The 14,187-nt window shown below is 39.0% G+C and overlaps 2 protein-coding genes and 1 pseudogene across 22 annotated transcripts in view; 2 read left to right on the plus strand and 1 right to left on the minus strand.

Annotated features, from left to right (window-relative positions):
- ZRANB3 (zinc finger RANBP2-type containing 3) overlaps positions 1-13,417 on the minus strand; it is a 303,727-nt gene extending 290,310 nt beyond the window's left edge. Inside the window, exon 1 of one of the 4 annotated variants that reach the window (XM_042994356.1) lies at positions 13,159-13,417. Coding sequence is in view for 1 of the 4 variants with exons in the window: in XM_042994354.1 (XP_042850288.1) it covers positions 4,535-4,569 (35 nt within the window). In the remaining 3 variants the exon portion in view is untranslated. Of the gene's footprint in view, positions 1-4,534; positions 4,589-11,282; positions 11,323-12,413; positions 12,651-13,158 lie in introns of those variants that run through there. The other 3 variants (XM_015545089.2, XM_042994357.1, XM_042994354.1) reach the window with 3 other exon arrangements.
- LOC122241642 lies at positions 6,293-6,405 on the plus strand (annotated as a pseudogene).
- Positions 12,674-14,187, plus strand: part of R3HDM1 (R3H domain containing 1) — a 203,492-nt gene continuing 201,978 nt past the window's right edge. For 8 of the 18 annotated variants that reach the window (XM_042994338.1, XM_042994340.1, XM_042994339.1 and 5 more), the window contains exon 1: positions 13,349-13,533. The gene's annotated coding sequence lies outside the window, so the exon portion shown is untranslated. Of the gene's footprint in view, positions 13,018-13,348; positions 13,534-14,187 lie in introns of those variants that run through there. The other 10 variants (XM_042994346.1, XM_042994347.1, XM_042994350.1 and 7 more) reach the window with 3 other exon arrangements.

The following is a 14,187-nucleotide window of genomic DNA, read 5'->3' on the forward strand; positions in this document are numbered from 1 at the left end:
ATCTCAAGAATCAAGATAAATCTTAACTAAGCAATCTAACTTTACAACTAAAGGAACTAGAAAAAGAAGAACAAAGCCCACAGCAGAAGAAATAATAAAGATCAGGACAGAAATAAATGAAATAGAGACTAAAAGCAAAGCAAAACAAAAAGAATAGGAAAGATCAATGAAACAAGGAGCTGGCTTGTAGGAAAGATTAACAAAATTGATAAAACTTTTAGCCAGACTCCTCAAAAAACAAAAACAAAACTCAAACAGGAGAAAATAAAATTAGAAATGAAAGAGAAGTAACATTCAACACCACAGAACAATAAAGAATTGTAAGACAATACGACAAAAAATTATATGCCAAAAAAGGGGACAGCCTACAAGAAATGGATAAACTCCTAGAAACACAATCTTCCAAAACTGAATCAGGAAGAAATAGAAAAATCTGAACAGACTAATTACTAATAAGAAAATTAAATTGGTGAGGCACCTGGGTGGCTCAGTCAGTTAAGCATCTGACTTCAGTCATGATCTCATGGTTTGTGGGTTTGAGCCCCACATCAGGCTTTGTGCTGACAGCTCAGAGCCTGGATTCTGCCACAGATTCTGTGTCTCCCTCTCTCTGTCTCTCCCCTGCTTGCATTCTGTCTCTCAATAAACAAAATACATAAGTGCTAAAAATAAATTAGTTAAAATTAAAAAAAAAAAAGAAAATTAAATCGGTAATCCAAAAACTCCTGACAAACCAAAGTCCAGCACCAAATGGCTTCACAGGCAAATTCTACCAAACATTTAAAGAAGAATTAATACCTATTGTTGGGGTACCTTGGTGACTCAATTGGCTGAGCGTCCAACTCTTGGTTTCAGCTCAGGTCATGATCTCACAGTTTGTGAGTTTGAGCCCTATGTCAGACATTGAGCTGACAGTGAGGAGCCTACTTGGGATTCTCTCTCCCTGTCTCGCTGCCCCCTCTTGTGTGCTGTCTTTCTCAAAATAAATAAACTTTTAAAAAACAATAAAAAAAAAATGTAAATACCTATTATCCTCAAACTAGTCCAAAAAATAGAAGAGGGAAAAAAAACTTACATTCTATTAGGCCAGGATTACTCTGATACCAAAGAAACTACCAAAAAAAGAAACCTACAGGCCAACATCTCTGAACATAGGATCTTCAAGAAAATATCAGCAAACTACATTCAACAATACACTAAAAATCTTCAAGAAAATATCATCAAACTATATTCAACAATACATTAAAAAGATCATTCACCATGATCAAGTAGGATTTATTCCAAGGACACAATGGCTCAATATTAGAAAATCAATCAACATGATATGCCACAAGCAACAAAATTAAGGATAAAAATCATATGATCATCTCAATAGATGCAAAAAAAGGATTTGGCAAAATTCAACATCTGTTCATGATATATTTTGAGAAAACCTCTCAAACTAGGTTTATAGGGAACATATCTAAACATAATAAATGCTATTTATGAAAAACCCAGAGCTGATATCATACTCAATGGTGAAACACTAAGAGCTTTTCCTCTAAGACCAGGAACAAGACAAGAATGTCCACTCTTGCCACTTTTAATCAACCCAGTATTGGAAATCCTAGCCACAGCAATCAGACAAGAAAAAGAAATAAAAGGTATCCAAATTGCTAAGATAGTAGTTTTGACTTTTTGCAGATGGTGTGATACTATACACAGAAAACTCTAAAGATTTGACATAAAACTACTAAAAGTAATACATGAAATCAGTAAAGTTGAAGGATACAAAATTAGTAAACATACACCAGCTGCATTTCTATATACTAATAACAAAGTAGCAAAAAGAGAAAATGAATTCATTTATAGCTGCAGCAAAAAGAATACCTAGAAATAAACTTAACACAGAGGTGAAAGACTTACTCTGAAAACTATAAAATATTGATGAAGAAACTGAAGATGACAGAAACAAACGGGAAGATATTCCACGATTATGCACTGGAAGAATACTGTTAAAATGTCCCCCCTGCCCAAAGCAGTCTACAGATGCAATGCAATCCCTATGAAAATACCAATAGCATTTTTCACAGAATTCCAATAAATAATCCTAAAAATTGTATGGACCCACAAAAGACCCTGAACAACCAAAGCAATCTTAAGAAAGAACAAAGCTGGAGGTATCATGGTCATATATTTCAAGATATACTACAAAGCTATAGAAATCAAAACAGTGTGGCACTGGCAGAAAGATAGACCCAGAGATCAACACAACATAATAGAGAGCCCAGAAATAAACCCATGCTTACCTCGTCAACTAATCTATGACAAAGGAGAGAAGAATATACAATAAGGAAAAAACAGTCTCTTCAAGGAATGGTGCTGGGAATTCTGGACCGCTACATGCAAAAAAATGAAACCCTTTCTCACATCATCCAAAAAAACAATCAAAAACCTCAAAATGGATTAAAGACCTGAATGTGAGACACGAAACCATAAAACCCCCAGAAGAGTTTATGCCTCCTAGAGGCAGTAATTTGACTTTGGCCTTTGTAACATTTTTCTAGATACGTCTCCTCAGGCAAGGGGAAAAAAAGCAAAAATAAACTATTGGGACTACACCAAAATCAAAAGCTTTTGCACAGGGAAGGAAATCATCCACAAAACAAAAAAGCAACCTAGTGGGGAGCCTGGGTGGCTCAGTTGGTTAAGCGTCTGACTTTGGAGGTCATGATCTCGCAGTTAGTTCATGAGTTCAAGCCCTGCATGGGGCTCTGTGCTGACAGCTTAGAGCCTGAAGCCTACTTTGTATTCTGTGCCTTCCTCTCTCTCTCTGCCCCTCCCCCACTTGCACTCTGTCTCTCTCTCTCTCTCTCTCTCAAAAATAAAAAACATTAAAAATATATATTAAATAAAAAATAAAAATCTAACAGATGACAGAGCAGGATTATGTGCATAGAATTAAAATAATTTATACATAATTGGTAGAGTTGTAAGCAAATTTAGTAAGGTTGATGAATACATAATCAATATACACAGTCATTTTCCTCTACACAGGCAAAAAGAAAATAAAATTTTAAACTGATACTATTCTCAAGAGTATCAAAAACTACACATTTTAGAAACGAATCTAATAAAAATGAGTGTAAGACCTGTGAGCAGAAAAACTGTAAGAGATTTTTTAGTAAAATGAAACAACACATAAAACAAAGAAGTGATAACCCTGTTAATAGATTGGAACTGATTATAATATAAACTCTTTTGAGATGATATGACAGTTCACTGAAACAACACGAACATCAGCAAAAACAGGCCCAGTTATTAGTTCCAAAGGTGGGGGACGAACTGATGTTTTTTGGGGATGCCTATCATATAATAGTGTCTTCTTTGTGTCAAGAACTTGAACATATACTGGCTAATTTAATTCTGAGAACTATATGACAAGTACTATATTCTTCTTCGCTAATGAGGAAACTATGACATTGGATAAGAAAGCCAGGATTCAAATGCAAGCTTGTATGGCTACAAAGCCTAAACAGAAGTAAATCTTCATCCAAAGAATTTACACACATTAAAAAATCATGGGGATTTTGGGTGGCTCAGTCGGTTAAGTGTCCAATTCCTGATTTTGGCCCAGGTCATGTTCTTATGGTTCATGAGATCGAGCCACGTGTTGGGCTCTACAATGATGGTCCAGAGTCTGCTTAGGATTGTCTTTCTCTCTCTCTCTCTCAAAATAAATAAACATTAAAAATAAATAAATAAAACACAACCAGAAACCAAACAAATAAACCAAAAAGAACTCCAAATCCTATCTTGATGTATGCTTTTAGGAAGATGGGGTATACAATCACTGGGAAAAACATTTTGACAATTTCTTAAATAACTAAATATCCAACTGCCATCTGACTCAGCAATGGTACTCCCAGGCATTTATCCTAGAGAAATCAAAACTTCTGTCTAAAAAAAATAAAAAAATTAAAAAAAACACTATTCATGAATATTTACAGTTTTATTCACAACAGCCAAAAACTAATAAGAACTCAGACATACTTCAGTGGGTGAATGGTCAAACTGTGGTACATCCAAATCACGGAACACTACTCAGCAATAAAGAGGCGCAACTGATATACACAACAATCTGGATGAATCTCCAGAGAATTATGCTGAGGTAAAAAAAAAAAAAAAAAAAAAAAGCCAAACTTCAAAGGTTACACAGTTGTTGATTCCATCTCTATAACATTACTGCAACGTCAAAATTATAAAAATAGAGAACAGATTAGTAGTTGCCAGGGGTGAAGGTGGAAAGTGATGGATGCTATAAGGCAACATGAGGTATCCCTGTGGGATGCAATTGTTCTTTTTCTTCATATGGCAATAGCCTGGTTGTGATACATACTGTCGTTTTGTAAGCTGTTACCATTGAGGAAAACTGAGTAAGCATATGCAGGATCTTTTTGCATTATTTCTCACAACAGTAAACAAATTTACAATAATTTCAAAATACAAAGTTTAACTTTAAAAAATGGGGGAAACACTCTGGCTTAACACATACCAATGGATCTCAAAGTTTTGGATAATGAGGTCCATAAAGATAAAACTCCAAGATTATGTAGCTTGTGACAGAGGTAAAATGTATCTGGGTCGTTGCTTTCTTTTCAACACAGGAATGTACCTCCTCAGCTTCAGAACTAAACCACAGTGAAAATATATATTTTAAACTGTCAAAACAATTACAGTTAAAAAATAAGTAATCATCTAATAAATTTTATTCCTGAATTTCATTCCTTCATGCATTCAACAAAAATATATTTGGATGTTTACATGGAGCAGACACTGCACAAGGTTCTGAATACACAGTAATAAATAGCTGTAGTTTTGAAGTACTATAGGGAAAGTACGAGGTGTTAAGGGAGCATATAACAAAAACTCAGGAGGTTTGGAAGGCTTTCTAAAAGATACATACATCAAAGCTGAAACATAAAGAATACACAATAACCACACAAGAAACACACCCAAAGGCCCTGATTTGGAAACAAAAGGAAGAGAGCAGGTAGGAATTCTCAGACTTCATCTTACTGGACCTATCCATAAATCATTCCCTCCTCATTAAATCATGTTTTTCACTTAGACTCTAGAATACCACACCTCATGGTTTCTATCTTATCTCAGTTTTCACTCTTGCTCAGCCTAAATCATACTGGTTCTTTCTCACTTCCCTGCCCATATAAGGTTTGAAAGTACCAGGGCTCATTTCTTAGTAATGCTTGCTCTATCGTTTAGAGATACCATTAGTATATCAGTTTTAAATATTACCTCTATTCCAATGACTCCCACATTTATACATATATTTTTTAATGTTTATTTATTTTGGAGAGAGAGACAGAGAGAGACAGAGTGCAAGCGGGGGAGGGGCAGAGAGAGAGAGGGAAACAAAATCTGAAGCAGGCTCAAGGCTGTCAGCAGAGCAGGATCCGGGGCTGTAACTCCCGAACTTCAAGATCATGATCTGAGTTGAAGTCAGAAGTTGAACGAACTGAGCCACCCGGGTGTCCCTGACTCCCACATTTATACACGGAGATCAGACCTCTCCTGAACTTCAGACTCCTGTTACCTAACCAAACATCTCTACATAGCAAGTCTAATGGGTATCTCAAACTTAACACAACTAAAGCTGAACTCTAGATCTTTTTCTCAAACCCTATTCCATCCTCCATCTTCCCCATCCAATCTTTCCATTTGTTCATACCAATTACTTGACTCCTCTCAGTGTCTCATCCTGCATATCCAATCAATCCATCAACAACCCCTGTTAGATTCAAAATATACCCAGAATCCCACCATTCATTTCCTACCACCTCCAAATCTGCTCACGTGATCTGAGCCACTTTATTTCTAGCCTGAATTCCTGCAAGAATCTGATATCCCAACTTCCACCTCCTCCCCTACATTCTCCTCACAATGTAGCAGTCAGTAAGATACTTTGAAAAATTAAGTCTGATCATAACATTCCTCAGAATTGCTCAGTGGTTCCCAGTTTTACTCAGATAAAAGTTCTATTAATGCAGAAATAGCCCTTCTACGATATGCTCCTACTCCTATTACAATTCCACCTTACTTTCTCTTCTCTGTCACAGTGATATCTTTACATGTTTCTGCTTTGGACTCTGCACTAGCTGGTCCATCTGCTTATACCACTCTCCATCAATTACATACATGGCTACTTTTCTTGATTCCTTCAAGGGTCTTTTCTGAAATGTCAATTTTTCAATGTAAACTTGACTTGCCTACCTTATGTAAAATTTCAACTTTCATGCTAGCTTCAGCAGCACATATACTAAAATTGGAATGATACAGAGAAGATTAGCATGGCCTCTGCATCTGCACAAGGATGACATGCAAATTCAAGAAGTGTTACATATTTTTGAAAGAAGGAATTTTAGGGGCGCCTGGGTGGCTCAGTCAGTAGTTCCTAGAGATGAGAAAGTATAAAGTGGGTCTGTAGGAGTGCATGGCTGAACTAGTGTGGAAATAAAATTCACAGAAGACACAGCATTCCAGGAACTAGAAACTAGCATGTTGTATCAGTTGGGCTATAGATTTAAACATAGAAGTCACCCTGTGATACATGGGTGGCTCAGTCAGTTAAGCCTCTGACTTCAGCTCAGGTAATGATCTCGTGGTTCGTGGGTTCGAGCCCTGCATCAGGTTCTGAGCTGACAGCTGAGCCTGGAGCCTACTTCAGATTCTGTGTCTCCCTCTATCTGCCCCTTCCCCTGCTCAAGACCTGTCTCTCTCTCTCAAAAATAAATAAACATTAAAAAATTTTAAACCATTAAATAAATAAATAAATAAATAAATAAATAAATAAAGATAGAAGTCACTCAAAGAAGAAAGACAGTAAGCCAAATTCAAGTCACAGTAGGGAAACTGGGGACATAGTTTGCAGAGTGATTAAGATTAGAGGGGAGTTGTTTAATGAATACAGATTAGGGCTCCCTGTTAGGATATTAGGGTATTAGAACACCTGAGAAAGTTCTAAGATAGAAAGGATGCCTACATAGGGAAAATTCTGCCTCATACAGAGAATCAATCAAACCTTCTGTTCAATTTAATATCAAATTCAGTTAAAGTAGGTAACTAAATTTCAAAAATTCATCCTAGACAAAAATTATCAGTGGAAATGGTTCCAAGAACTACAGCAATTTAGCTACATACAGTGTAGCTAAAAAATAAGATGATTGGGGGGCACCTGGGTGGCTCAGTTGGTTAAGCGGCCAACTTCGGCTCAGGTCATGATCTCACGGTCCGTGAGTTCGAGCCCCGCGTCGGGCTCTGTGCTGACAGCTCAGAGCCTGGAGCCTGTTTCAGATTCTGTGTCTCCCTCTCTCTGACCCTCCCCCGTTCATGCTCTGTCTCTCTCTGTCTCAAAAATAAATAAACGTTAAAAAAATAAAAAATAAAAAAAAAAAATAAGATGATTGGGAAAAGTGGCAAAGAAATAATAACAGGCCAGATCAGGGAGGTTCTCAAATGCCATGCTAAAAAAAGTCTGGATTTTATTCTGTAAGAAACTGAGGGCCTTTCCTAGAGTTTAATCAGGCAATTAGTTTACAAAGATTACCTTGTCAAATTTGGAAGACTAGATGTGGGGGAAGGGAAAACCTTTAGAAGCCTATCACAAATAGCCCAGGCAATAAAATTTATAATTTCTTGGCTTCAGACTCCTGTATTTAATTACTTACCTGACATTTTGGACATCTGATAGACATTTCTAACCTAACTGTCCAAAACCAAAGTCTTATTTCTCCACCAAACTTGTGTGTTCCCTACCTAATCTCTCAGTAGTAGTACAACCGTGCAAGTTAAATCAGCAACTTGGGTTCACTCTTGATTTCTCCCTCTCCTTTAGCCACCAAATTAAATCCATTTATAATTAATTATTCCTAAGGCATATCTCAAATGCATCCAATTCTTTCCAGTTGCAATGCCATCCCAAACTATCACTGCTCCCCTGGAATACTGCACTAGTTCCCAAATGGACTCTCCCAAATTTTCCTTAATACCAGTTGGTTTCCTTAAAGCACTTGCTATAATTAGCAACTCTTTTTATCTCTTTACTTGAATTTTGTCTTTCCCTCTTACTGAAATGCCTTCATAAAGTCAAGAACTATAAACTGTCTTATTTACCATTTTACTTCAGCACTCTAGTATCAGCCAGGTCAATAAACAACAATATTTATAAAACTAACACATATTTACTATAAGCCAGGCACTATTTTATATACTTTACATTTATTAAGTCATTTAAACCTCACAATAATCTGTGGTGTAGGTATTGTATTATCTCAATTGTATAGATTAAAAAAAAAAAATTAAGGCACAGATTGTCAACTAATCTGCACAAGGTCATCCAACAAGTACCTGGCCAAACCCAGAATCAAACCAAGGGAGCCTGGAGCCCATCCTCTGGACTATTAACCAGCACTTCTCTTATCAGATGTTCAATAGATATTTCTTGACCAAATAAACAAATGAGAGGACAATGAGAAGAACAGGTTTAGGGCACATGTTGAATTCGAAGGACTTGGAAAAGGCTATGAGGTACAGTGGGATGTTGTAATTACCATACAGAAGTCATCAGATTCTACTGGAAACCACCTATAAAGTGCAAGCCTCTTAAAAAAAAAAAAAGTGATTATAGGGGCACCTGGGTGGCACAGTCAGTAAAACATTTGACTTCAGCTCAGGTCATGATCTCATAGTTCATGAGTTCCAGCCCCACACCAGGCTCTCTGCTGTCAGTGCAGAGTCTGCTTCAGATACTGTCTCCCTCTCTCTCTGCCCCTCCCCCACTTGTCTCTCTCAAAATAAATAAGCTTAATTATATATTTTTTAAAAATTGGACATGCTTTTAAACTGTAAGCTTTTATACCCAAATCCGTAATAAAAACATGTTCTGACAAAGCACCGAGAGCCCCATTAAGCCTTAACTGTATCTATAAAAATTTCTGTATTAATATAAAATGAAATATTTGTGTTTAAGTAGCAGTCAGTATCTATATGAATGTCACACATGTATTTTACTCAAACATAAAATTGCAGAGATGGACTTTAAATTTGACAAAATGATACCAAAATCTATCTCAAAAAAAAAATAAACAGGGGGCGACTGGGTGGTTCAGTCAGTTAAGCAACTGACTCCTGATTTCGTCTCAGGTCATGCTCTCACAGGTTTTAAGTTCAAGCCCCACGTCAGGCTCTATGCTGACAGCACAGAGCCTGCTTGGGTTCTCTCTCTCTCTCTCTCTCTCTCTCTCTCTCTCTCAAAATAAATAAACATTAAAAAAAACAGAAAATGTGAGAATAGCAAGAAAATATCTAAAGAAGAAGAATGGAAGCACACTTTACCTACTTGATAACAAAACATATTATAAAGTTACAGAAATTAAGATAATGGGTATGGTACAGGTCAAAGACAGAACAATAAAAAAAGAACAGGGTCCAAACAAAATCAAGTATATATAAATTGTAAAATTAAATGTAAGAACAAATTTAAAATTATGTATACATATTATTTTTTTATTATCTAATTTCTAAGCATCACAAATGCTTTCCTATGCATCACAAACTAGAAAGTATAATGGAAAAAAGATATTTTTCAAGAGTAAAATAATTAAAACTATGTCATGGAAAAACAGCATTAGAAGTTAAAAAGACAAATCTAAAAATGGGAGTCAAGGGTTTGCAAAATAGATGACAAAGAGTTAAAAACCTAAGTAGTAATTTCTTTAAAATTAAGAGACTAAGGGTGCCTGGGTGGCTCAATTGGTTAAATGTCCAACTCTTGGTTTCAGTTCAGGTCACAATCTCAGGGTTCGTAGGTTCAAGCCCCACGTCGGGCTCTGCACTGACAGCATGGAGCCTGCTTGGAATATTCTCTCTCTCAGGTAGAGCATTTGACTGGAATATTCTCTCTCTCTCTGCCCTCTCCCCTGCTCACGGGTACTCTCTCTCTCTCTCAAAACAAACAAACAAACAAACTTTTTTTTTTAATTTAAAAAAAATTTTTTTTAACGTTTATTTATTTTTGAGACAGGGAGAGACAGCATGAACGGGGGAGGGTCAGAGAGAGAGGGAGACACAGAATCTGAAACAGGTTCCAGGCTCTGAGCTGTCAGCACAGAGCCTTACTCAGGGCTCGAACTCACGGACTGCGAGATCATGACCTGAGCTGAAGTCGGATGCTTAACCGACTGAGCCACCCAGGCGCCACCAAACAAAAAAACTATTAAGAGACTATGATAACAACAGGCTATTCATGAGATTAAACAATGGACAATAAAAGATGCTCAATATCAACTGAATTCAATTACAAACAAAGCAATGAAGAACCACTTTTTGAAATCAGATGGGATAGACTACAAGATGGCAACTGGGTGTTTTCAAACACAGTAAGAAAGAGAATGGGCACATTTCTGAAGAGCAATTTAGGAATTACCGAGTATTTGTGGTTAAATAACCTACTTCTAAAAAGTTAGATTTACAGGATAATCAGGCAAGCATATAAAGATGTTGCTCACAACAGGATTCCTTTTAAAAGTTAATAATTGACCCAGCAATCCCACTTCTGGGCATATATCCAAAAGAAATGAAAACAGTATCTTGAAGAGATATGTGCACACCCATGTCAAAAGGCAGAAGCAACCTAAATGTTTATTGGCAGATGAATGGATAAACAAAATGCAGTATATACATACATATGGGAATATTATTCGACCACGAAAAAGGAAATCCTGTCCTATGCTACAACATGGATGAACCTTCAGGACGCGATGTATAAGTCAAATAAGGCAAAGGACAAATACTGTGTGATTTCACTTTTAAGAGGTATCTAAAGTAGCCAAATGCTTAGAAACAAAGTAGAATGGTGAGTGCCAAGGGCTGTGGGAGGAGGAAAAGGGAGTTGTTGGTACAAAAAGTACAGTTTCAGTTTTGCAAGATGAAAAAGTTCCAGGTATCTATTAAATAACAAGGTGCATATACTTAACACTACTTAAAAAACAGTTCAGGTGGTAAGTTTTAGGTTTTTTACCACAATCAAAGTTAATAAAAAATAATGTAAATATCCATCAGGTAGGACTTGGTTATGTTAGAGACACACAATTTAATACTAGATAGCAATAAAAAATGATAATATTAATATATATCTAGTCATCCACAGCCTATTGTTGAACTAAAAAAAAAAAGTTTACAAGAAAGCAAGGTAGTATGAGAACATGCAAGCAAATGTCTGTACTTACAATAGAGAGATATGTAAAGATAGTCACCAAAATTTTACGGTGGTATCTCTGGATAATAGTATCACAGATGACCTTCTTTTCAATATTTGCCTGTCTTTTTAAATACAATGAGCACATATTACGTACTTAACAAAGGATACTTGAAAAAAAATAAGTGATTGCCACCAATGGTTTCAAAATTCTAGAATGGAATTCTACATTTCTCACCCCCTACGTGTCTATAGCACATCTTGGGGAATCAATAAATACTTGAGAAACAGGATTAGTGATTAAGAGATCAGGAATGAGACAGACTTGGATACAAATCTCAGCTCCAAAGTTAACTGATCAAGGCCTTAAAGTCTTAAAGAATGTCATTCAACACCAATTTCTTCAAATATAAACGTCATATAACAATACCTGCAGGAAAAACTTAAAGCACTTAATATCATTCCTGGCTGAGGAAACACCCAATAAAATGGCCATAATTACTAGTTCTTAACTTGATTTATACTGGAAAAACTCATCACAAAACAAAAAAACGAAACTAAGCATCTATAGACGCCTATAATGAAAATCTCAACTGCATTAAAAAACAAGAGCTCTATATTATGCACCTGAAAGTAATACTGCGTGTTAACTCAAATTAAGATTAAAAACTCAACCAAAAAAAACAAGAGATCATGCTGTTGGACCCACAACACTGATGCTTAACTCAAAAAAAAAAAAAAAAAAGAACGTAATGGACCATTTTTGAATATCAATCCTGTGCCCTTCTGTAGTTTATCTCCTTCCAACCAGCGTTTAGAAGTGTGTTTGTAAAAGTGGGAGTAGTTAGCTCAGAACTTCTGAGCCCGTCTTCAGTCAAAAGGAAGACCTGAAGCCATGCTTCATGCATGCAAAGCGGCTAAAAACCTTAGAGGCACCCTCCACAAACACATGTGTGCAATCTAATAGTAAGCAATCAAAAGATAAGCAAATTGGGACTCTGGGATTGAAGATTAGGGGAGCATTATGGCATTATGAACCTCGGAACTACCGCCATCCCATATTACCCACTCTTTCTTAAAATACAATTACATGTCGTTCAACTTCCTATCTCCCTAGCAAAAAACTACCGACTTGCCCGCCACGCCACTCCGAAAGCCACACCTGGTGTATTCGCTGCAGAATCTCCAACTCCCGCCACAGGTTTGGCTCGCGTCCGCCCCAAAGCGGAAGTGACTTCAAAGGGCCAAACTGAAAGTAAGAAAGTTCAAATACTAGGAATCTAAAAGCCCTACGGCATTCTGAGAAAACTCTTCTCCGACTACCGTTTTCTGCCTTCCCTCTTCTGTTAGGGTGGCGAAAAGGATTCGCCACAGACTTGAAACTGGTTCCCCGCCCCAAACTCCAAATCTTTTTTCATTTTATTCCCTCTCATTGGCCAACAAGATGCCATTCGTACCTCCCAGGAACTACAATTCCCGTCAGGCCCCAGGAGAAGTAAAAGTAGGAGAGGACAGAGGTGGGGGCAAAGCGCATTGGGAAGTGTAGTCGCCTGCAGACCGAACACAGCAGTAACCCCGCCTTCTCCCACTGAAGCTGGAGAAACCAGGTGTTCAACTTAAAACCCGTTACCGCTAAAGGGAAGAGCCAAGCCCTTAAACAGCTTTCCTCACTTCCCCCCACATGGAGGATGATAATGTTTATTTATTCCTACAAAGCTCTATAAATACTCCTTGAAGAAATACGGTTGTCCTTCCAATATCTTCAGGTCAGTAAAACTCCCAGAACTCCTCCACCTCAGGCTCCCAACTCGTGGGAAAAGGTGGCTTTTTTTACAAGTGGGCAAAATGGCTGTCCTCTTAGTTTTACCATTGGTTGTCCTTTGCGTCCTTCAAGGGCGGTTACTTACCACTGATTGGTTCTTTTTCCCTTGAGGGTGGAGGAAGACTTGGCACGGCTCTCCCGCGGCCCGGGAGGAGATAAAGGGGTGGAGAGAAGGCAGTTTTTTCAGGCCTGATTGGATGATCCTCATGTCACTCGGAGGATGTATAACCTATGATTTGTCGGCTGCTCCTCAAAGAGAACGAAGAGGCGGGGCTAGTGCGTGGTGGGAAGGGGCGGGATTCTGCCAGCCGCGGCTGCCGCTGGAGCCGGTGTCCGGGCTGGTGATGGGGTTAATTCCCTTTCGTAAGACTCTTACTTGCACCCACCCAGCCCCGCCGTCGCCCCGCCGCGCCGCGCTCCAACCGCCTCCTCCTCCTCCTCCTCCTCCTCAGTAACGCGGGTAAGAGATGCCCTCCCCTCCCCCCTCCAGCTCCCCGGGAATAACGCGCCTCGCTCCCCTCCCCCGCCCGCCAACCGGTAGCGCTAACGGAGAAGGAGGCAGGCAGGGGAGAGATGTGTGTGAGAAGGTGGCCTTCCCCGCCGAGCCATCGCTTTTCCAGCCAGGGCCCCGCCGAGGTGCTGCTGCTGCCAGCCCGCCGGGAGGTCGGGTTCCGAGGGAGCTCGGCTCGCCTGGCCCGCCGCTGCGGCTGCAGCTGCATCCACTACCTTGTGCCCACCGCCCCCACCCTGGGGCCATGTGAAAAGCAAACCCCTCGAGGCCTAGCGGAGGAGGCAGGGGAAAGGTTCCTGAGTCCCTGCCATGGCTGCTGCTTGCTGCCCTTGCAGCCCCAGGGACTCAGGAACCAGCCACAACAGGCCTGCCAGGAGCGGGTGCCGTGCGTGGTTCTGCTCTCTCGGGTGACTGGCGCCGGTGCCTCCGGCTCCCCGGCCCACACCACGCCTCGGCCCCCGGCCTCGCACTGGGAGAATTTTTAGAAAGAAAATCAGGCGTTCCGACCAGTTGGTGAAAATGTAGGCACATCTTGCCTGTGGTACCAGAAAAAGCACAATGGGAATATTGAAAAGAAAGTTGAATGACTGTCAGTGCCACGGA

This window comes from Panthera tigris, chromosome C1 (genome assembly GCF_018350195.1).
Source record: "Panthera tigris isolate Pti1 chromosome C1, P.tigris_Pti1_mat1.1, whole genome shotgun sequence".
Lineage (NCBI taxonomy): Eukaryota > Metazoa > Chordata > Mammalia > Carnivora > Felidae > Panthera > Panthera tigris.